This window comes from Nelumbo nucifera, chromosome 1, assembly GCF_055504915.1.
Source record: "Nelumbo nucifera cultivar China Antique chromosome 1, China Antique-T2T, whole genome shotgun sequence".
In the NCBI taxonomy this organism is placed as follows: domain Eukaryota; kingdom Viridiplantae; phylum Streptophyta; class Magnoliopsida; order Proteales; family Nelumbonaceae; genus Nelumbo; species Nelumbo nucifera.
In genome coordinates, this window is record NC_142649.1 from 90,294,543 (window position 1) to 90,319,945 (window position 25,403).

At 35.5% G+C, this 25,403-nt stretch overlaps 2 protein-coding genes and 1 non-coding gene across 3 annotated transcripts; 1 reads left to right on the forward strand and 2 right to left on the reverse strand.

Moving 5' to 3' along the window:
- Positions 1 to 2,939: 2,939 nt before the first annotated feature.
- Positions 2,940 to 3,046, reverse strand: LOC148803545 (small nucleolar RNA R71). Its single transcript, XR_016081666.1, has one exon. It is a non-coding gene; the product is annotated as a small nucleolar RNA R71 (small nucleolar RNA).
- A 486-nt stretch (positions 3,047 to 3,532) lies between these two features.
- On the forward strand, positions 3,533 to 5,149 carry LOC148803546 (uncharacterized). Its single transcript, XM_088896638.1, has one exon. It carries the CDS (start codon positions 3,533 to 3,535, stop codon positions 5,147 to 5,149), a length of 1,617 nt encoding a protein of 538 aa, XP_088752764.1.
- Positions 5,150 to 16,983: 11,834 nt separating this feature from the next.
- LOC148803547 (uncharacterized) lies at positions 16,984 to 18,781 on the reverse strand. Its single transcript, XM_088896580.1, has 2 exons — positions 17,624 to 18,781; positions 16,984 to 17,510 (listed from the first exon to the last, which is right to left on the reverse strand). The coding sequence occupies exons 1-2, from the start codon at positions 18,321 to 18,323 to the stop codon at positions 17,245 to 17,247; spliced, it is 966 nt and encodes a 321-aa protein (XP_088752706.1). The 5' UTR covers positions 18,324 to 18,781; the 3' UTR covers positions 16,984 to 17,244.
- Between the last annotated feature and the right edge of the window lie 6,622 nt (positions 18,782 to 25,403).

The window sequence follows — 25,403 nt, forward strand, 5'->3', positions numbered from 1 at the left end:
GACCTAATGCACTTCCATCTTGAGAGCTCTACTCGAGAGATCGAAGGGTTACCTGATGGGCGTAAGTTTAGTATATCTCGAGAGAGAATATTAAATAAATTTGTGAAAATCTCAGATTATGGGAATAACAATTAGTCTTGGATAATTGGACCCATCAATATTCATTACATTGGTTAGGTGGACCTAAAGTCCTAGCGATTTCATCATTGCATATTCGGTTAGTGATCACCTTTGTTTCCATTTTCTCTTTGTTTCAGTTTTTATTTTCAGTAGTTCTTGTTTCCTTAAATCTAAATTTTGACTGTCCAAATAATTAGGGAAAACTGTGATTCTAATACTTATTATGTTAAATCCCCGTGGGAACGATATTATTATACTACTTGATAACTAATGCACTTGCTAGAGTTATATATTCATAGCTATCAAGTTTTTGGCGCCGTTGCCGGGGATTTAATCCTAAAATAATATTAGAATTTGTTAACCTTGATTAATTTGGACCTTTTATTTGTGTTTTTGTTTTCTTTTTATTTCTATTATTATTTTTATTTTTGTTTATTTGTTCAAATTTTTGCTGGTTCAGATTTATTAGTGCATGACACACACTAGAAGAGAAGGACTAGCAAGATTCGATCCTGAAATAGAAAGAACCCTTCTTTATTTAAAGATATGCTTAGAGAGTATCTTCACCATGGAATACCATTTTGGTATCAAAATCAGACCTTTTATAATGGCATTTGATGAGAATAGAATTTATCATATTTTTATCCCCGATTATTCTGTCTTTTATACTAAATTAGCATCTAATTGGACTCATATTTCTTGTATTTTGGTCCAGGGTATGAAAGAAGACATCAAAAGCAAAGAAAGACAAATCGGATGATTTTTCACAATTTTGACATCGTTCAGTGATCTGGGCCTAACTCGCGTCTCCGAACTCCGAATGGGCTGATTCAAGATCCACTGGAAAGATAAGAGAAAAAGCCACAACTTTTATGTTTTGGGATTTCGCAGATTCGGCATGTGTCGAAGTCAAATCCGGACCCGAAGTCGGGGCAATTTCGTAGGAAGGCCCAATCCGCAGCTAAAGCCCAACTCGCAGAAAAGCCTGGCTGAAGCCCAATTCGCAGAGGAGGTCTATTATGAATCAAAGAACAAGAAAGTAAGAAGAATCCTTCTAGATCTAAATTCTTGATATAATCTTAGAATGTAAAAGGGATTGAGTTCAAGAGATAAAGAGATAGGATTAGAATTAGGATAGGACTTTCTATTTCTTGTAAAGATCAACTTCAAGAGAAAGTAGGAGACCACCCTCTCCCCTTTAATCTATAAGAAGGAGGGGGCGGACCAGCTTGAGGTATCACTTGATCACTGAATTATTCAATCATTCAACTTCTGATCTGAATCAAGAAGCAAGGAGCAATCAGTCAAGAAGGGTTCAAGAATTCAAGAAACTTCAAGAAGAGGAGATCTCAGCACCATGGGCGAATTCAAGAGTTCTTTCTTCCCCTTTGTTTTAATTCTTGCATCATGAACTGATTTGTTTCTTACTAGGGCTATGGAAAGCCTAACCATGTTAATGAATATATTTTTATCTTCTTGATTTATCCAAGATTGTGATTTCCATATAGTCTATGAATTATTGTGCTTAATGCAATTAAGAGCTTGGCCACCTCTTAATTGATTTGGGTTATGTGAATGAATTGAGAGAGGAATTTACATAATTGACAGAATAATTCATAGTGTGAATTGAATGGTATATAGAGATATATATACATGATTCATCTGAATTTAATGGTTTTCTTGGACTTAATGCACTTCCATCTTGAGAGCTCTACTCGAGAGATCGAAGGGTTACCTAATGGGCGTTGGTTTAGTTTATCTCGAGAGAGAATATTAAATAAATTTGTGAAAATCTCATCTTATGGGAATAACAATTAGTCTTGGATAATTGGACCCATCAATATTCATTACATTGGTTAGGTGGACCTAAAGTCCTAGCGATTCCATCATTTGCATATTCGATCAGTGATCACCCTTGTTTTTATTTTCTTTGTTCCAGTCTTTATTTTCAGTAGTTCTTGTTTCCTCAAATCTAAATTTTGACTGTCCAAATAATTAGGAAAGATTGTGATTCTAATACTTATTTTGTTAAATCCCCGTGGGAACGATATTATTATACTACTTGATAACTAGTGCACTTGCTAGGGTTATATATTTATAGCTATCAAGTTTTTGGAGCCGTTGCCAGGGATTTAATCCTAAAATAATATTAGAATTTGTTAACCTTGATTAATTTGGACATTTTATTTCTGTTTTTTTATTATTATTCTATTTTCCTTTTATTTCTTTTTATTCCTGTTATTATTTTTATTTTTATTTGTTTGTTCGAATTCTTGTTAGTTCAGAATTACTAGTGCATGACACGCACTAGACAGGAAGGATTAGCTGAATTCGATCCTGTGATTGAAAGGACCCTTCGTTTGTTGCAAAGGGCCAACAAAGGAAAAGAAAGTAAAGAGGTTGTCATCTGCGAACCAGCCATAGAAATAGAAGGAGAGATGGTAGAAGGAAATCGCACCCTCTTGGATTATGCTTGTCCAAACATTGATGGGGCGACATCCAGCATTTGCAAGCCTACCATCCATGCCAATAATTTTGAAATAAAGTCTGCAATAATTCAAATGATCCAAACTAGTATTCAGTTTAGTGGGTTACTAAGTGATGACCCTAATGCACACATCGTTAATTTCCTTGAAATATGTGATACATTTAAACACAATGGAATTAGTGATGATGCGATTAGGCTAAGATTATTTCCTTTTTCATTGCGTGATAGAGCTAAAGATTGGCTCAACTCACTCCCTGCAGGAAGCATCACCACTTGGAATGATTAAACACAGAAATTTTTGGCTAAATATTTCCCACCCTCCAAAACAGAAAAATTAATTAATGATATTACTACTTTTGCTCAATTTGAGAGGGAGTCCCTATATGAAGCATGGGAAATATTTAAAGAGATGCTTAGGAGGTGTCCTCACCATGGGATACCAATTTGGCGACAAATATAAACCATTTATAATGGTATTACCCCTTCTAATTGGTCCATTATTGATGCAGCTGCAGGTGGTACAATCATGAGAAAAACTTCAGAGGAAGCATATGACTTAGTGGAGGAGATGGCATCGAATAGCTACCAGTGGGGCAATGATCGAACCAATCAAAGGGGAGTACACCACATTGATTCCTTTGCATCCTTATCTGCGCAAATAGCCAATTTAAATAAAAGACTGGATAATTTTAGTATTGTAGCTGTTAATACAACATCTAGCATCTCATGCGATTTATGTGGACAAATGGACATGCCAATTCTGATTGTCAATTAAATAGTCCTTTTATTTCCCATGAGAATGCTAATTTTATCTCTCATGCTGGCAGGACAAATTACAACCCATATTCAAATACATACAACCCAGGGTGGAGGAGTCATCCCAACTTCTCTTGGAGCAACAATAACAATCATCAAAAGGCACCCATGGGATTCCAACCACAACCGCCCCCACAAGAGAAAAAGAGCAATCTGGAGGAGATGATTTCTAAGTTCATCAACACTGCTGAAGCAAAATTCCAAAGCCATGAAACAGCAATTAAGAACTTAGAAGCTCAAATGGAGCAGGTTGTGAGCATGTTATCAGAAAGGAAAGAAGGAAGGCTGCCCAGCAACACAAAAAAAAATCCCAGAGAACATGTGAATGCCATAGCCCTAAGAAGCGAGAAGACAATCGGTGAAACCCAAGAAGACGACAAGGAAGCTGAATCGACCAATCTGCAAAAGGAGAATGAGGGAAGTACCCCTAAACTAAATTTACATGAAATCCAACTCCCTATTCCCTACCCAAGAAGAGTTTTGAAGGCCAAATTAGATAAACAATTTGAAAAATTTTTGGAAGTATTTAAAAAGATTCACATTAACCTTCCTCTTCTTGATGTGTTATCGCAGATGCCCAAGTATGCAAAATTCCTAAAGGAGGTGATGTCCAACAAAAGAAAATGGGAGGATTGCGAGATGGTAAAATTAAACGAAGAATGTTCAGCCATTCTTCAAAATAAGCTACCACCAAAACTGAAGGATCCAAGGAGTTTCTCTATACCTTGCACCATAGCAAATGCTGAATTCGATAAAGCCTTGTGTGATCTTGGTGCTAGTATAAATTTAATGCCTTACTCTATTTTTAAGAGACTTGGATTACATGAACTAACACCTACCACCATTACCCTACAACTGGCTGATCGAAGCATCAAATACCCTAGGGGAATAGTAGAAGATGTCCTAGTTAAAGTAGGGAATTTCATCATCCCTGCTGATTTCATTGTGTTGGATATGGAGGAGGATAGATCGATGCCATTAATTCTAGGGAGACCCTTTCTTGCAACCGGTAATGCTTTAATTGATGTACAAAAGGGTCAACTTACTCTTAGGATTAATGGAGAAGAAATGATATTTAATGTTTTTCAAACCCTGAAGTATCCTAACACTAAAGAACATGAAGTTTATGTAATCGACTCCATTGATGTGGTGGCAGCAGAAATTAATAAATCAAAGATAGATGACCCACTTGCAAACTGTCTCATTAATACTAGTAATAACATGCAGGTAGTGGAGGACGAAGTAGAGGAGGTAATAAACTATTTAGAGGCCGGCCAAGAAGAATGCAAGCCAAGAAAAGGGAAGTTTCTACCATTAGATGGGCCGATCTCCTCTAAACAACTATTACCCTCCATCAAAGCACCTCCAGCTTTGGAACTCAAACCCTTACCCTTTCATTTAAAATATATGTTTTTGGGAGACAGTTCCACCTTACCTGTAATCATCTCTTCTGATTTGACAGGCCTCCAAGAGGAAAAGCTTGTGAGGGTACTCAAGCAACACATATCGGCCATAGGTATGCACACACAAAATTCTGATGGAGGAAAGCTGCAGTCCCAAGGCACAACCACAAAGGAGGCTGAATCCAAAAATGCAACAGGTGGTAAAGGCAGAAATTCTGAAATGCCTCGAAGCAGGTATTATTTATCCAATTTCGGATTCATCATGGGTAAGTCCCGTTCAAGTCGTACCAAAGAAAGGTGGGATGACTGTAATCATAAATGAAAATAATGAATCAACTCCCACAAGAACAATAACTGGCTGGAGGGTGTGCATAGACTATCGAAAATTAAATGAGGCCACCAGGAAAGATCACTTTCCACTGCCATTTATTGATCAGATGATAGAGAGACTTACAGGGCACGAATATTATTGCTTCTTGGATGGCTACTCCGGGTACCTTCAAGTACCCATTGCACTGGTAGATCAGGAAAAAACCACTTTTACTTGCCCTTATGGGACCTTTGCCTTTAGGAAAATGCCTTTTGGACTATGCAATGCCCCTGCCACTTTCCAACGGTGTATGATGTCATTATTTGGTGACTTCATCGATGACTTCATGGAAGATTTCTCTGTTTATGGATCATCATTCGATGAATGCTTGATTAATTTGGAAAAGGTACTCCAAAGGTGTGATGAATCTAACCTTGTTTTAAACTGGGAAAAATGCCATTTCATGGTTAGAGAAGGAATCGTTCTAGGGCATAAGGTGTCCTCCCGGGGCATCGAGGTTGATAAAGCTAAAATAGAACTGATTGAAAAATTACCTCCACTACAATCAATAAAAGATGTTAGGGGCTTCCTCGGGCATGCCAGTTTTTATAGGTGGTTCATCAAAGATTTCTCAAAAATTGTCAGGCCCCTAACAAACCTGCTAGTTAAGGATGTGCCTTTTGATTTCAATGATGATTGTTTGCAAGCATTCAACACCCTTAAAGAGAAATTGGTTCAAGCCCCGATTGTATCAGCTCTTGAATGGGAACTACCCTTTGAAATAATGTATGATGCAAGCAATGATATCTTAGGCACAGTTTTAAGGCAAAGAAAAGATAAGAAATTTCATACCATTTACTATGCAAGTAGGACCATAAATGAAGCACAAAAAAATTATTCCACTACCGAAAAAGAACTACTTGCAGTAGTATTTGCTATTGAAAAATTCAGATCCTATTTGCTCTTATCTAAAGTCATCATATTCACTGACCATGCTGCCTTGAGGTATCTGCTTGCTAAGAAGGATGCAAAACCTAGGCTGCTACGATGGATCTTGTTGTTGCAAGAATTTGATTTAGAAATTAAGGACAAAAAGGGTAGTGAGAATATAGTGGCTGGCCATTTAAAAAGGCTGGATGAAAAGTATGTTGAAAATATTGATAATTCAGCCTTACATGATGAATTCCCAGATGAGCAGCTTTATGCGATTAATGATAATAATGGACCTTGGTTTGCTGATTTGGCTAATTTCTTGGCAGGGATTGTGATGCCTCTTCACCTGACATATCAACAGAGAAAGAAATTTTTCTCTGATGTGAAATATTACTTGTGGGGTGAACCCTACTTGTACAAAATCTGCAGGGACGGCTTGATAAGGAGATGTATTCCTGAGGAGGAAGTACAAAGTGTCATACAATTCTGCCATGACAAAGAAGCAGGAGGTCACCATGGAGCATCAAGGACTGCTTCAAAAATTCTTCAAAGCGGTTTGTATTGGCCATCACTCTTCAGGGATGTATTCAAATATGTAAGTGCTTGCGATCATTGCCAAAGGACAAGTAATATCTCCCGAAGAAATGAGATGCCCTTGAGCAACATATTGTTTGCGAAATATTTGATGTGTGGGGCATCGATTTCATGGAACCCTTTGGGTGTGGACTATGTGAGCAAATGGGTGGAAGCATGTGCCAACCCTACTAATGATGCTCGAGTTGTTATCAAATTCATGAAAAAATTCATATTTACCCGTTTTGGAACTCCTCGAGCCATCATAAGTGATGGGGGGAAGCACTTTTGCAATAGGCAATTTGAACAACTGTTAAATAAGTATGGTGTTACACACCGAATTGCAACCCCTTACCACCCTCAGACCAGTGGATCTTGAATCAGCTCATTCGGAGTTCGGAGACGCGAGTTAGGCCCAGATCACTGAACGATGTCGAAACAGTGAAAAATCATCCGATTTGTCTTTCTTTGCTCTTGATGCCTTCTTTCATACCCTAGACCAAAATACAAGAAATATGAGTCCAATTAGATGCTAATTTAGTATAAAAGATAGAATAATCGGGGATAAAAATATGATAAACTCTATTCTCATCAAATGCCGTTATAAAAGGTCTGATTTTGATACCAAAATGATATTCCATGGTGAGGATACTCTCTAAGCATATCTTTAAATAAAGAAGGGTTCTTTCTATTTCAGGATCGAATCTTGCTAGTCCTTCTCTTCTAGTGTGTGTCATGCACTAATAAATCTGAACCAGCAAGAGTTCGAACAAATAAACAAAAATAAAAATAATAACAAAAATAAAAAAGAAAATAAAAACAGAAATAAAAGGTCCAAATTAATCAAGGTTAACAAATTCTAATATTATTTTAGGATTAAATCCCTGACAACAACGCCAAAAACTTGATAGCTATGAATATATAACTCTAGCAAGTGCACTAGTTATCAAGTAGTATAATAATATCGTTCCCACGGGGATTTAACAAAATAAGTATTAGAATCATAGTCTTCCATAATTATTTGGACAGTCAAAATTTAGATTTAAGGAAACAAGAACTACTGAAAATAAAAATTGGAACAAAGAGAAAATGGAAACAAAGGTGATCACTAACCGAATATGCAATGATGAAATCGCTAGGACTTTTGGTCCACCTAACCAATGTAATGAATATTGATGGGTCCAATTATCCAAGACTAATTGTTATTCCCATAAGCTGAGATTTTCACAAATTTATTTAATATTCTCTCTCGAGATAAACTAAACCAACGCCCATTAGGTAACCCTTCGATCTCTCGAGTAGAGCTCTCAAGATGGAAGTGCATTAGGTCCAAGAAAACCATTAAATTCAGATGAATCATGTATATATATCTCTATATACCATTCAATTCACACTATGAATTATTCTGTCAATTATGTGAAATCCTCTCTCAATTCATTCACATAACCCAAATTAATTAAGAGGTGGCCAAGCTCTTAATTGGATTAAGCACAATAATTCATAGACTATATGGAAATCACAATCTTGGATAAATCAAGAACATAAAAATATATTCATTAACATGGTTAGGCTTTCCTCAGCCCTAGCAAGAAATAAATCAGTTCATGATAAGAGAATTTAAGCAAAAAAAGGGAAAGAAAGAACTTTTGAATTCGTCCATAGTGCTGAGATCTCCTCTTCTTGTCGCCACCTTCTTCTTGAGATTTCTTGAATTCTTGATATCCTTTCTTCTCTTTCTTGACTTCTTTTCTCCTCTGTTGACTGATAGCTCAATGCAATTCGTGATCCCCTCCAGAGATTGAGTGATTCAGTGATCAAGTGATCAAGTCCCCCGTTAAAGCTGGTCCGCCCCCTCCTTTATATAGATTAAAGGGGAGGGGGTGGTCTCATACTTTCTCATGAAGTTGATCTTTACAGAAAATAGAAAGTCATATCCTAATTCTAATCTTATCTCTTTATCTCTTGAACTCAATACCTTTTTCACTCTAAGATTAAATCAAGAATTTGGATCTAGAAGTATTTTTCTTAGTTTCTTGTTCTTGGATTCGTAGTAGACCTCCTCTGCGAATTGGGCTTCAGCCAGGCTTTTCTACGAGTTGGGCTTCAGCAGCGGATTGGGCCTTCCTATGAATTTTCCGCAACTTCAGGCCCAGAATTGACTTCGATGCAGGCCGAATCTGGGAAATCCCAAAACATGAAAGTTGTGGCTTTTTCTCCTATCTTTCTAATGGATCTTGAATTAGCCCATTCGGAGTTCGGAGACGTGAGTTAGGCCCAGATCACTGAATGATGTCGAAACTGTGAAAAATCATCCGATTTGTCTTTCTTTGCTCTTGATGCCTTCTTTCATACCCTGGATCAAAATACAAAAAATATGAGTCCAATTAGATGCTAATTTAGTATAAAAGATATAATAATTGGGGATAAAAATATGAAAATTCTACTCTCATCAAGCAATCTACCGAGCAACCCACCAAGCAATCCGTGAAGCAGCCTGCTGAGCAATCTGCCGAGCAATATTGAAGGGATGGATGGCCAAACCCTGCAGAAAGGTTGGGTGAAATTTCAAAAATTTATTTTCTCCCATCCTGGAATCTAATTCCCTAATTTAGAAAACTGCATTTTCAAGGTTCGTTCTTGTAACCAAACCGGACCAAATCTAAAACCAAGATTAAGGAGGGATATACCTGATATGGAATCCACGCAAAAAGCTCCTCCCAACGTAGGTGTTCATGCCAAAAGGGTGTACCAAATCGTCCCTCCAATGAAGATGACACAACTTAGGATGAGGCAGGATCAACATGTAGTTCTTCACCAAGAACCTTTGATTCTTCAGCAATAATCGAATGGGGTAGTGAGCACAGCTTCAAAATTGGTTCTTCTGGCAAGAAACAATATCAAGATCAAATCTTGATCAGTTCCAAGAATTGGAGATCGAATAGGGTAGGGCGGCAAGGGTAGAGAGAAAAAGGACTGAAGGCAGAAACAGTCAAATTGAATTGTCTTCTGTGTTGTACGTGTATATTTTAAGATCCGCCCTACTCTGTATTTATATCCTTAAAGAGATGACCTCCTAATCTGATTAGGAGTCTCTTGATCCAAATATTTATTTGGATTTGAACTCTTTAAGTGATAAGGATAATCCCTTATCTTATCTACAAATAAAGATCAGCTTATTCATAATCAAATTAGGAGTTCCTTGATCCAAATCTCTATTTGGATCTGGACTCTTTAAGTGGATAGAAATTAACCTCTTATCCTTATCTGTTGATCCCAAATTTGCCCCTATTTAATTAATCCTATTAACCCAATCCGAAATGGGCTTTAGGCCAATTAAGCTTTCAGACTCACTTCCTTTTAATGCTAACTAGCTTGTCTCTCTTTGTATAGCGTGGGACCCTATCATTTATCTAGCCTAGCCTCTGTTACAAGGCCTGGCCGAATTCTCTACTGAATACAGTGAACCCCTAAGTCCATCACTATGGGCTCTTAATGGGCTCAATATTTACACTAAATGGTCCTTGGGTCAGATGCAAGATTAGCCCATCAGGTATAACCCTCAATGATCTTACACTTAACCTCTCAACCCTTAATGATTAAACACTGCCCGACAAGAGAGGACATCTCTCTCAGCTGCAAGGTATAGTGTTGCACTCTCTACTCACATGGATCCCAGGAATTAAAACCTTTTGCAAACAATTTGCGAAACCATAATATATAAGTATATCTCTATATAAATATATTTTGCAAAACCAAATTTCAAACACATTTGAAATCCACTGCCAGCAGTTTAGGTTTCCATCAGAGAGAGTGCATTTCCCCGATCATTCACTTTGTCCGACAAAGGGGCTGATCCTGTCACTATGATCACACACTCAGATGAATTCTTGGATTGTCTCAACATACCTAGGTTTTGACCCCCTCTAAGGATCTCACTGATTGGCATATCAAAAGACAACCCAATCCGACAACTAGTGCAGTACCATAATCGAGCCTAGGGGTCAGGTGTAACATTCTAGTTTTGCCCATCTATATCCAAGGTCTAGGGCAATACTGGAATTTGGTTCGATTCAGGGTTTCAAGAAAACCCACACTGCATGTACCTCAGGTATCAACCTAGCAGCTGAGACAAGCTACCCCAACCAACTTGGCAGCACATCAGTGTCAACCTTGGCAGGATAAATCTCCCCATATCTATCCAACGGCTGTGAAGATTCTAAACTAACACGAGTCTCATATGTGTCCAGTTTAAGGGTATTACACAGATACACCACAGTAACATGAATCAAATATGTACTTTATTCATTTACAATAAATGTCATAATGTACATCATGCTGATTGGAGCTAAGGGCATACACTGTCTAACAAATACCAACCACCTTCCTCGCGAATGACACAGAGGGAGGGGTCCCCCCGTTTCTTTTATAACCACTAGGGGCATGGCCCGAGGAGAGATCAATGGTACAGATGAAGCACCTCTGGCAACCATGGAAGACTAATCGACGCGACTGATGATGTACGCGCAAAGCATAAGAAACCGAGGCAACGCCCCCGACCGGCAGTGGTTACGACCATTAATTGCGCTTATTCAACCCTCAGTGCCGGTCCAACCACCGACGTAGATCCTCGGTTGGGCTGCTCAAGAGCGCTGGCCCAACCAGAATGCCCAGTACCAACCTCAACCGAGCCCTGACGCCAGACAAGGCTACATGGCCGCGCAATAGTCCGACCGAGCATTCCGCCTCCTCGACAGCAGAACTGGGTTAGTGGTTCGGGAACCAAAATTTTGGAAGTTCTTTAGCCGAGCAACGAACCAAGGGAACATCGTCCCTCGACTTCAGAACTGGGGGAGTGGTGCTGGGGTCATGGCTGGGATAGTCCAGAGAGACATGTGGCAGCCCAGTCATCACCCGACCACGTTGGCATAGCTTGGCCACGTTGGCATAGCTCGACCACACTAACTCAGCTCGGCCATGCTGGCATAGCCCGGCTGAGCTATGTTACTATCTTGGTCCCCCGCCTTATCCTTCCAGCCACGTCAGCTACATGCCACGCAAATAAGCTCGACTACGGATAAGGGTGGGAAGACAACTCTGCCGAGGAGTTGGACTCTACCCCGGTAACTTCGGCGGAGAGCTTTATCCCGATCATTTTGGAACCCTAATCCAACCAAGAGACGGACCCCCGGCTATAAAAATGTACTCCATGCTCAAGGTAGGGGATTCAATTCCAACTTCTAGCACCCATACTGTTACTTTGCTCGGACCAACACCCTCATTGCTCGGACCGACGGCCATTCACCGCCCTCTCATTGACTTGAGCGTCGGAATGTCTACCCGGGGACAACTCCTCGGACCTCTAACTTATCTTGATCATAGGTTACATAGCACGGCACCGTCCTTGTAAGCTCGACACCGCCCAATCAGCAAGGCTTATCTGATTGCTCTCCTCAATTCATGCACTAACTCATATTGAGCAGCATTAGGTTTTATGCTTGAATATTTATATTTATGTTTCAATGATTGATGGGTTTGAATGGTTGGAGTCAACTGTGTTATATCAGTTCAGATATTTATGTTTACCAGTTGCAATGATTTATGGGTTAATGTCAATAGGTTCAAAGGTTTATTGTGTAGGTATTGAAAGTTTTAATGCTAAATCGGTTTTATTGGTTTATCAGTTCTAATGTTTCCTCTTCTAGTGTGTCCTCTTCAGTTCTAATGTTTATCAGTTTTAATGCTTAATCGGTTTTACTGATTTATCAATTCTAATGTTTATCAGTTCTATTGCAAAGATTTATCAGTTCTAATGTTTCCTCTTCTAGTGATTTTTTTTCATGATTTTATAAACATTAGGGATGATACTGTTAGAACATATCTCTGAACATGCTAAAGTGACAATTTGAAGTTTGACCAGTTTTGAGTTTTCTGGGAGTTTTTTTTCCATATCTATTTTACCGCCCAACTGTTGTTGCTTTCGATACTCAGCTGATCTACTTAGTGCATGGTTTTATGGCATGGGAGATAGGACAAAATCCTTGGCTGACCCACTAGTTTCTAGTTAATCCCTCTCTTTTATGAAGCTGAACTCTGCATTCTCACAAAGAGAACTTTTCCTTCCTTTCCCTTCCTATTCCTACCTTTTTCTTTCAAACCAAACATACAATAGTTTCTAGTCCTAGGCTGACCTACTAGTTTCTAGTAATCCCTCTCTTTTATGAAACTGAACTCTACATTTTCACAAAGAAAACTTTTCCTTCCTTTCCCTTCCTATTCCTACATTTTTCTTTCAAACCAAACACACTGGTTTCTAGTCCTTGGCTGACCAACTAGTTTGTAGTAATTCCTCTCTTTTATGAAACTGACCCACTAGTTTCCCTACCTTTTATGAAATTAAGCTCTGCATGTGAAATTATAAAATAAGTGATTTTCAAACAGGTATTTTTGCTCTATTTGGTTGCATGTAAAAGGGTCATGGTTTCAAAAAATAATCAATGGTAGTTGTAAGAAAATGATACTTATTCTAATTATTTCTTGTAAAAGGGTCATGGTTCCAAATCATTTGTTTTCCTTCATTTCATGTGTATCGAAACACTGCCTTGAAACTTCTTGTGAATTGGAAATATGTAAAAAAATTGGTTGCATAGGGCCATGTAAGAAATGATGTAGGTGTAGGATATCATGTAAGCACTGATGCAAGATATAGATAATGCTGGTTAGTTGAGACTAGAAGGATGGTGAGTACCATAAAGCATATCTGATGGTGGTCTCCATCTATGTTTTCTAACAATTAAGGTGAGAATGAGAAGAAAACACTGGCTATACAGCTCAAGTGTTTTACTAATCTAGATTTGTATCATATTTGGAGATAAAGGACTCCTTATGTCAAGCATGCGGAGAGTGGGGAGTTGCCTCAAATTGAACTCATATATGCTGCAACCATGGTTGCAACATTTTATTGTGATTAGCATCAATAGAATAAAGACACCATTCCCTTTAAGGGCAGTTCTTTGACGATTTCTGCATAGCTCATGAGCTAGGGATTTCCAACTTGATAATACAAAGTGATTCAACAACCACCATTCCCATGGTATTCATTATGTTAGATGACAGTAAAATGTGGGACATGCTAGTACTCAAGATGTCAATGGATCAGGCTTAGTCTAGTTTTAACTCGACCCAAACCCAAGCCCAAGACACCCTAACCCGAACAGGTATATTATACATTGGACAAATCATCCCTTGGAACCCACCACCTTAGTACAAGGTCACCTCATTCTTTGAAAAATTAATGATGTTGTACCATCAAGTATCAACTATACAAGATGACTAGTTATCAAAAAACACGAAATTTAAAATGATTTTAGCTCTTTGATAGTAATTAATGATTTGATTATTGTATAAATGGCCAGTAGACAGTAGTGTAGTCAATACCACAGCATTTGATGATACACCCATTATTAATGCAAATTTGACTCTTGTACAAGAAAATATTTTCATAGATTTACTAGTGATACAAGTCCAGAGTGGAAGAATGGTTTTTGGGTGTATGAAACCAAATGCTTGGAAGGAGGTTCGACAAAGTTTTTTTGCACAAGTTGGATTGAAGTTCAACACCAAATCTTTCAGTAACAAAATACAAGATCTAAAAAGTAAGTATAAGGAGTTTAAAAAATTGAAGTTCGGAAAAACGAGATTTGGCTAGGACGAAGAGAAGCATATGGTTGTAGCCTCCCCAGAGACATGGGAGAACTATTTATGGTATTTGCTAAATGCATATATGGTTGTAAATGTATATGTTGATTGGTGTCCCCTTATCTTTTTTAGGCTAACCCCAAGGCAAAAAGGTTTCATAATATGGGTTGTTCAAAGTATAACAACATTGAAATTATATTTGGGGGTACTACACCTATAAAAAGGTTTTCTGCATCTCTAGCACGTGGCATAGAGTCTCCACCACGGATGAGGGGCATGTCAACAATGATCCACCTATTGAAGAAGTTCAACAACCATCATCGGGCATTGTTGATTCACCCAATATTGATGCTGATCAAGTTTCTATTGCAACCACCAAGAAAAATGCACGTAGGAAGAGTCCATCTGAATTTTCTGAGGCAATTGTTGAACAAAATATATCAGTAGATAAGAGATTTGATAAGTTGGTAGATGCAATTAATGGAATGAATAGAAAGTCAGAGAATCATGCCTTTATAAGCAATGTTTTAGTAGAGTTGAAAACTATTGAAGGGCTGGATCATAATGGCTACCTGAAACTTTATGAAAGTTTTAAGAAGGCAGATGCAAGAGAGTGGTTTATGAACATGCCCACTAATCTTAGAAAGAATCGGGTGTTGGGTGTCCTTAATCGTTAGACTATTGAATGTTGTGTTCTACTTTTTTATGAAAACCCTTTCTTTTAATGTTTTAGGTGCACACATTTTTAGAATTGTTATGACTTCTTAAACTACTTCACAAGTGTAGGATTGAACAATGGTTTTAGTAGTTACGATTCATATGGTACTAGATGATTTTGTGGGTTGTTTGTTGAATATTATTGAATGGTTTAATGAATATCTAGTTTGGTGCTTGTTATTAGTGTTACTGTATAGATTGATAATATGAATGATATTAGGGTTCAAGAATAACCTAGTTCCAATAAGATGAAGTGAAAACTAGAAATCTTTATTCCCTCTATACTAATGTTGCAAATTTGATTTGAATTTATGAAATGCAAGTTTGCAATTAATCAAATCTTAGGTTAAAAATTATAGAAGTTAAAGGCAAAATGAATCTTATATTTATATGTTATTGTTGTGTTAGATTTACAATGGTTGATAGTCCAACCAAGAGGGTAATGTTGCAAGCAATTTTGGCTGTTGTTGTAGATGACGAAGAACAATGAATGATGTCAAATGTTCCTATTGCAAAGAAACTTGAGAAGGAAGATGAGATGTATCTCTCCAAGACACTTTACCATAATGACATTTTGACCAGGTTAAAGTGGTTGAAAAATGTCATCTACAATGAAGGTAATAGGTGTTTGTAATGTTTAGAATGCCCACAGAAGCATTTGTTAGTCTAGTTGGTGCATTGAGAGAGTGAGGACTTAAATATTTGTTATTGTGCTTTTTGGAATTTTCACAAATCATTTGTTAGGGCACTTAAACAATGTTATTGTGATGTGATGTTTAATTGTTTAGTAATGGCTACAAACCAAAGGGGACCGGTGTGTCCATATGGGCATGGACGTATGATATTGTGGATGGCTAAAACAAAAAAAAAAATACGAAAAATGGTTTTATAAATGTCCAACCGGCGATGTATAAATTTAACACCCAAAGAACCATACTGATCAATATTTTTTACTAACATGGATTGAAAATTATTAACAACAATTTTTTATTCCAGTCACATGAATATGACTTCATGTAGGCAGATAACTACACCCCGGAAGAACCCAAAGTCCACATCATTGAACAGCATAATATTGCTTATGACCATGCAAATTACAAAAAAGAGCGGATTGTTGTAATTGGGGCTTGTGCTTGTTGCTGTGCCATTATGTGTTTGATCATTTATTTGCTAATTTTAATTATCACTTTGTTAGTTTTGAAGTAGGATAGATACCAGTAGCAGTATGGTTAGTATGCCACTAACATGAATTGGTGTATGGCTTTTTCATCTTGGATATGCATTGTAGTTGCTTACTACTAAGGTATGTGAAATTAAAATTAAGGTTATTATGCTACTAATATATACGTAAATTTTGAAAGTATAAGTGGGACCTATCAATGGTATGTACATGTGGAGTCCACTTTATCAAATATGTGGGGCCCATAGTGTATGATATCCATGTGTAGACATGTATGTGGGGCCCACTTTTGGAAAATAAATTTGGGCTCACTATTAGAAACACATGGTGACCACAAATATGGCGTATAAGTATGGACTTGTATGAGTGGCCCAATGCTGAAAAATTTGTGGGGCCCACATTATGCATTTTGCATATTATAAAATGTATATGAGTCCCACATTATGTATTGTGCATATGTTAAAATGTATGTGGACCCACATTATGCATTTTGCATATTATAAAATATAAGTAGGACCCACATTACGTATTACTATGAAATGTATATGGGGCCCATATTATGTATTATGCATATGTTGAAGTGTATGTGACTCTCTAAGGCCACATGAATTGCACATTTAAACATGTATGTAGGCCCCACATGTATTAAACGAAAAGTCTATTGGCCCAGAAACAAGACATTCACATATATATAAAACATATTTTTCTCACATTATCAAACAATCTTCAAAGTTTTATGGTTTTTCCGGAAATCTATGAAAAATATTTCCAATATCTATTTAGAAAACCTCCATCATTTATTTTAATTCTTACTTCTTACAATACATTTGCCAAATAACACTTAATTTGTTTCTTGCAGAAAAAGGCAACTTTTTGGTAATATTTTTATAAAATAACTTTTTTAGAAAAAATATCAAAAAAGGGCAGGAATACTGTTCATCGTCTTCTTTGCCTCTGTATTCATGCGAAGAAATGTGTGAGATGGTTCCCCTCTACTTTTCCATGGACCTTATCTGCAATAAACCCTATTTGGTTTATATTCTGGCATGAATGATGAATCAACGTACCACCACCACCTTCCTTGGGTCGAAGCATTTCGTGTTTGTCTGGAACTGCCATCAAATTTGGAACTGGGCGAGCCATGCCGATAGGGATCTTCAATCCGTAGAGTGTGTGCTTCATGCGCCAAGGGAAGAAGGGTGCAAGCCCACACGCCTTGACAGGTGTATACGATCATGCCGATGAATAAAGGCAACTTTTTGGTAATATTTGCCTCTGTATTCATGTGAAGAAATGTGTGAGATGGTTCCACTCTACTTTTCCATGGACCTTATCTGCAATAAACCTTATTTGATTTATATTCTGGCATGAATGATGAATCAACGTACCACCACCTTCCTTGGGTCGAAGCATTTCGTGTTTGTCTGGAACTGCCATCAAATTTGGAATAGGGCAAGCCATGCCGATAGGGCTCTTCAATCCGTAGAGTGTGTGCTTCATGCGCCAAGGGAAGAAGGGTGCAAGCCTACACGCCTTGACAAGTGTATACAATCGTGCCAGTGTACTTCGGGGATGAATAAATTTTTCTGTTTCTGGGACTTGAATATCACTGATCAACCCATCATCATCATCATCACTTGAGAAATGGTAGGCAGAAGAAGAAGGAACCCTCTTATGCATTTTCTTCTTTGAAGAAATTGAGTAAGAAGAAGCCAAGGCATCTGCTGCTGGGAGAAAATGGCATATTATGAAACTCGGTGAGTGATTTCCTCTAGACTCCACCATCTCTAAACCTTCATGCTCCAATCCACGCACCCCAAGGTTTATGCTACCAACAATATCTATGGACTCTGATAACGAGAAATTGTCGTCTATTACGTCTGATGACAAAACCTCATCGTCGTCGGCGTCGGTATTGTCATCACAGTCCGTTGAATTATCATCTTCATCATCGTTGTTGTCGTCGACAAGTTTATCATCATCATCACCGCAGGCCACTTTCGTCAGAGGACGCCATCGACCCGGTGGGAGCTTGGGAGGTGGTGGGTTCTCAGCAAGGAGGCCGCTTTTCTCAATGTCATTGGGCATTCCAGGAGATCTCTCCCATGAAAACGGGATCCTTTTACTTATATCGCGAGCAATTCCTCAGGGATCTGCATCGATGGAACCAGCTGCGGAAAGACGCCTTGTTGATAGAAGCGGTGCCTTGAAGTTCAAGCTGTGGCCATGACATCTCTCATTTGAACCCTCTTCATCCATAGCATAGAGCCCAGAACTGTGAAGTCGGCAGAAACAAGTCAATGGCACCACCAACCATCCACTGAATTTGTTCTAACCATTCATTTGGGTAGCTGTGGCTCGCAGCGACAGATGAAGATTGACTAATTAACATCTTTTCTTCCTTATGGATTTATCGAAAAACAATTAACACGAATACTTCATGAAACATAAAAGTAGAGTGGAACCATCGCTCACTTTCTTCGCATGAATACAGTCAGAGAAGACGATGAATAATATTCCTGCCCTTTTTTGATATTTTTTAAAAAAAAATTATTTTATTTTAATTATTTTATAAAATATTATTTTTGTATTAATATTCAAAACAAAAAGTTGCCCTTATCTGCAAGAAACCCTATCATTCATTAATTTTCGGAGAGGCTCGTGACAAACAACGGAAAATAAGTCCAGTAGCAGCTGTTGAGTCACTAATCACACCACAGTGCCTGCCGCCCTATTTTATAGGTTGAAACTTTGTCCAGCTTGGATCTTCTCAGGTTTCAGGCTGGATACATTGCCCAGCTGCATGGCTATTTGAGTGTTTAGTCTCTCCTTGTCGGGGATGCAGCTATATTAAAAAACGGAGGTCAAATCAAATGATACTTGGCATTTGCTTGCAGTTGAGGATTTGTCTTATCTGGGACCCCAGGAAGAGCAGACACTTCAGACATTAATGGAGGTCAATGTCTCTAGCTGAATCTTGGTGAGCTAGCTAGAGTAGGTTTGAGTAGAAGGAATGCAAACGGTAGAGATGAAGAGATATGTAGTTACTGCTATATATGTTCTTGTTAGAAAGGTTAAAATTTTTTATTTGAGTAATTGTCAATCCGTGGATGCATTGTGGGCCACCAGAATTAAGTTATCTGTAGATGGTGTTGAATTGAGTCAATAAGCTTTCTATTTTTGTAGAGTATTTCTCTTGATTAAAGTTTGTGTGAGCCTCTTAATTTTGAAATTTATGATTTCAGGCATGAAAATTAATCCCAGTATATGCTTCATTCGTTTATGGATCTAAGTTGATAGTTCAAGGACCATTTTTATCGCCCATCTTTTGAAAAGAGAGAGAAATAGAAAATTGAGAGGAAGTTTTAATTTTAGGGAATTTCACCATTTTTGTTAGGAAATTTCTTTCAACTTTTTGTCTTTTATTTTCTATGAAACCAAATATAGCCTTGGGAGAGATCAGATTCAGTGGACTTGATTTTCTATATGGGTACATGTCTAAGGGTCTGTTTGGGAAGGTTTAGCTTCATATATATAGCTGTTTTTGACTTTTTGTTCAGCTGCCTTGAAAAAGCCACTTAAAAAGGCTTGTCAGCAAGCCACCTAAATCGCTGTTCAACCAAGTTGTTGGAATAGCTTATTTAGAACACCTTGCCATTTTCTGACGTTAAGAACAGTTAAACCAGTTGTTAATGTTATTTATGCAGCTGAATCAGACCAAAGCTTATCTTCAGCTAAGCCCTCCCAAATTGAGGCAGCAAATTACATTGCTTTAGGCTTTTCAGGTGGGCCCACCTTCCAAATCCAAAACTATAAACTTTCCAAACCAGCACTAACAAGGTAGAAACATTTTGAAGCTCCGTTTATGGCGCAATCAAGGGAGTAAATCTAGTCTTTAAAGTGATTATATATGTGTGTAGATGATCTAAATCCTATATTACAGTAAGTATATGTTTGGCAGTTCTCAGAAAACGGTGTTGCTGATGTGTGGTTCGGAGTACTGTTTTTTCAGAAAACAGTGCCTTTATTTTTGTTTGGAATTATTGATGCTAGGTAGGATGTTTCTTGGAGCAATAGCAATTTTTTCTGTTTGGTACCATTGCTCCAGGAAACATTTTCAGCACTGATACCCATTATCCAATACCACATCAGTGCTATATTACTGCCCTATTAGTAGTAACGAGCTGTAACTCTAAGAAACGCCAAATTTGACATTGCATCAAGCCATAACTTCCCAATTTCTAAGGTGTGATTTAAAGCACCGTTTTTATGAAAAAACAGTTCCAAATAAATACTAGTTTCCTGAAACACCGTTTTTTCCGATGTGGTGCTGATGTGGCACCGTTTCTCCAGGAAACGACAGCGTTGCCAAACAGCCGCTAAGTCAACATATGTCTGTAATTAACGCCTGTCCTGGCATTGATGTCTCCCCAAGTCTGGAGTAGATTAATATTTTGTCAAGGGCTAAAGGCTCCCTAATTAATCACTTTAGTTAGGGGAATCTTAAACTTAAAAAATCGAAGAAAGCCTCACCTATCAACAACAGAAAAGTTATCAAGGAATCAGATGTCATAATAATTAGTTAATCACCACCATAAAAAAGCTATTAAGATAATAATAATGGACAGAGAATATTAGATTACTAGTGGGGACTCATGCAATGCACAAAATTTATCAAGAAAAGTGAAATAACCAAAACGTATAACTAATGAAAGAATGCAATGTTATTTAAAATAAGTAAATCTTTATTTTAATAATTTGTTATAAAAATGTTTTACTAATTTAGTAATTTAGTATTTTGAATTAATTATATTAATATTTTTAACAAAAAATAAATTATTGCTAATTACTTAATAAAAAAATTATTTTTCCATATTATTTGTTAGTGTTATATTTTATTTATTTTACTTTATTAATGATTAAATGTTTCAATTGTTTTGTAAATATCACTTAAATATTTAAAATACCTAAATATCAGTAAATATATAAAATTAGGCTATAATTAAATTAATTTAAGCCCAAACTTAAGGTTAAAGACTTTGGATCAATCCTCATCCTGACCCAATCCACCCAAGTTGTATGCATCGTAACATTCATAATTGGATTGGACCAATCTAAGTGTAACCCATGCATGTATTATTTTGGGGGGTTTTTAACTAATTTTAGATAATAATGAAGCTAAAGTAGCTATGAAGGATGGACTTCTCCCATTGTGTAGCCCAATGAACCAAAAAAATAAAAATCTTGGGCTAAATTTTGATAGTGCATTAGTAGTTTTTAAGATTGCTTGGCATAGCCCAGCCTACACCTTAAGTGTAATAATACTTGTCTGGGCCTATAGGCTTGCCTGTGTTAATTATAAAACTATGATTTTTTTACAAATTAAAAAATATTTTTTACATTTTTATATATATTAATATAAAATTTGTTATCTAAATATTATATAATAATATTTACCATATGTGCATATAATTTCTACGTTGAGTTTAACACGGATTGTTTAGCTTGGGCCCTACCCGCTAGGGCCATCATTGAACTTTGAAAGTTCAATACTCAATTAGACTTTGAATTTAATTATCCTAAATTTGGATGTTAGAATTTGCATTTGATTGGATGTGGATTTAATCCCATCCAATTTGATTAAAATCCATGTCTAATAAAAAATTATTATTTTGTATATGTAGTATAGTTATTGTATACACATATATATTAACATATGCAAAATCCAACATAATAATAATAATAATAATAATAATAATAATAAGGTGTGGATGCAAATTTAGAAATTTCATAATTGGATGTTGATGTGGATGTAACTGGATTTGATTTGAATATTATCTGTTTACAATCCTACTACGCACATTACGTGTGGGCTTGGTGCATCTTTGAGTTAGACCTAACTAAAGAAAAAATTTGCTTGAGCATGTAAATTTATAGATCTAATCAGGTTAGGGTAAGTTATAAATGAATTGTTACTTTTAATTATTAATTTTAATTACTTATCAATACTAATTTTTATTAATTTTACAACCCTACTACCCACATTATTTGCTTGAGCTCAAGGTTGGGATAAGTTATAAATGGTCATCCCTAAGTAGGAGTCTTATGAAGTAATTAATTGTTATTATTAATTTTAAGTTATCCTAACTTTTTATTATTAATTTTAATTATCTTATTAATATTAATTTTATTCAAGTAGAATTAAATTGTATTTTAGTTTTTTAATATATGAACTACTAATCTTTATTAATATCTTAACTTTTAATATTTTTATTTAGTAATTTTTATTAATTATAGTTATTAAGTTTCAAATTATTATTATTATTATTTATATATTTATTATGTAGATAAACTACAACCGTTTTCAAAAATGGGTCAATATAGACCCATTTAACTTGTCTTCTTTGTCTTAGTGATAAAATGGGTTCTATATTTTAAAATTTCATTAAAGTTTATAAGTCTTTTGTGTAGTATAGGCACTATGCATAGTATAGGTCTCAACTCATAAAAATTATTAATTTTAATAATAATATTAATTAATTAATTAAAAATATATTAATACATAGTTATCTTATAAAATAAAAAGAATAAACAAAACAAAATACAACATTAGAACATGGGTTCTGTTTGCAATTTATTAAGCCCATGTTTAAATCAAAATAGTATTAAAACTATAAATTAACATTTTTTGTTTTTAAATTTATCAAACCCATGTTTAAGTGGAAGTTTAGTGGATTTTTAAATTAATAGTTTTTTTAAATAATGTTTCTATTTTTGTTGTTTTATGTTTGATTGTTTAACCTTAATCTACTTATATAATTTGATTTATTAATATTTTACTTTATTTTGTTGTATTTACTATTCCCCCCCACCCACCACACTCTCTCTCTCTTAAATGTCTTTTTTAAATGTAATAATAACATGTATTAAAATAAGAGGCTTTGGAGTCTCTCTCTCTCTCTCATTATAATAGTGTAATGCTTTATTGAGACAATGATTACTTTTTTATTTATATTTTAAAACAAAAGAAAATAGGAAAAATACAGAAAATTAAGAAAATAGATAAATAACTTCTCTCAAAGGAGAGACATGCTGACATGGACCGTCCAAATAGGAGGGTGCAAGTGAGGGTGTAAAACTTTTGTTTGATTAAATTACCTTGAATTTTGAATTTGGTCCCTATTCAATATTAAGGACAAAAATGTAATTTGAATGACCAATTTTCTTGTCATTCAAATTCCTCTCATTAAGTCTTATATTTAAGGTACTAACTCCCATTAACATTCATCAAAACCTATTCTTGACTAGAATACCTCTACTTTTGAACTTTATCCCTCTGACACAAAATATAATTTGAACTATTACATTTCTCCTCATGCAATTCCTTCTCATTAAGTTTTATATTTAGGATATTAACTCCCGTTCTTTCATTAATTCGATCTTATATTTAAGCTATTCATTTTACAAATAAATAAATATTCAAATTCTATCAATATATAATGATATAAAATACATGCTTTTTAAAATTTAAACAAAAATGAAACCGTTTTTCCATCATGGTGGCAAATAAGAAACTCAACCATCCAGGTCAAATGTGCTAATCCATGATGTCATAATAAAATAAAATAAAAAATATAAAAAAATGGGCACATCTCTAATGTTATATATATAAAGAAATCTAAGTGTGATAAATAATAATTATTAATGAAATATAAATTAAAAAAAAATCCAAAAAAAAAATTATTTTATTTGGTGATTGGTCAACAATTCAATCTTTTGAGTCAAATGTGCCAACCTTTGATATCATAATTAAATAAAAAAAATTGAAAAAGATAAAAATACAAAATCATTACGTAATAATACAAAAATTTTGTAAATAACATCTAGTCACCTATATAATATTCTATAATAATCATATTAATGAAAATAAGTGTAATAAATAATAGTTGCTTTATTGATGTTGGAAATAAAATATAAAACTTAAAACCAACCAAAAAATAAAATTATTTCTTGGTGGTGGGTCAAATGTTCAGCCTTTTAGGTTATATGTGTCAACCCTTGATTTCATAATTAAATAATAAACATTAAAAATGACAAAAATGCAAAAATATATGAAAAGAGATAGAAATTATGTAAACAAAATTGGACACATCTTTAATATTTTACATTAATTATATTAAAAATTAGACATGATAAAACAAGAATTGTTTTTAACCTTTTACTGATGATGTAAATAAAATACAAAAGTCAAAATTAACCCAAAAGTGAATTTTTTTCCTATTTGGTGGTAGATAAAAAATTAAACATTTGAGGTCAATTGTGTGAACCCGTGAAGTTATAATTAAATAATACTTAAAAAATGTAAAAACATAAAAATAAAAATAAAATATATAAATTATGTAGAAAGCATTTGCACATATCTCTAATATTTTATATTAATGAGTCATATTAAAGAAAAATAAGTGTGACAGCATAGACAGAGAAATATAAAAAAAAATTATAGAAAATTTTGGAAATATATTATATACTATCACCATCACCATCACCATCATCAAAATTTGTCATATACAAAACACGTACACACTTACTAATATTACAAAAAATAAAAATAAAAAAAGCCCTCCAAAACTGAATCACTCAAGCCTTAAAATAATGAGAGAAATGGTGAACAAAATGAAATAGTTTGAATTTTTGAAGTGTTGAAAAAGTTTTGAATATGGAAAAGAGGAAAGGAAATTAAAACAACCAATTCAGACTAAGAAATATTCAAAGCAATAACTCTCTATGCTTGCTGTTATTCATAATGGATATATAGCAGTAGCAGAACTTGCTGGGGATGAATCTAGTCCTCTGACCACAATATTATCAGTTGTTCACATTGGTGGATTTTGTTTTTTTTTTTTCAAGCATGTTGTTCCACGCTCCTTAATTGTAAGTAAAAAATTTAAACGTGCCCGAATAAATAATTAATTTTCCCAAAATATTATTCCATATCTCATTGGAGGAGGGTGGCTAGACAATTGGCAATTCCTTTGGCTGAGAAACTGAAAGTAATTCAGGGAGCCCTAGAAGTTCACTACTGAATCATGTCTAGGGGTGTCAATTGGATTGGATTTGGTTCAATCCGGTCTAGTCCAGTGTGAATTCATTACAAATGGACCTAGTCCA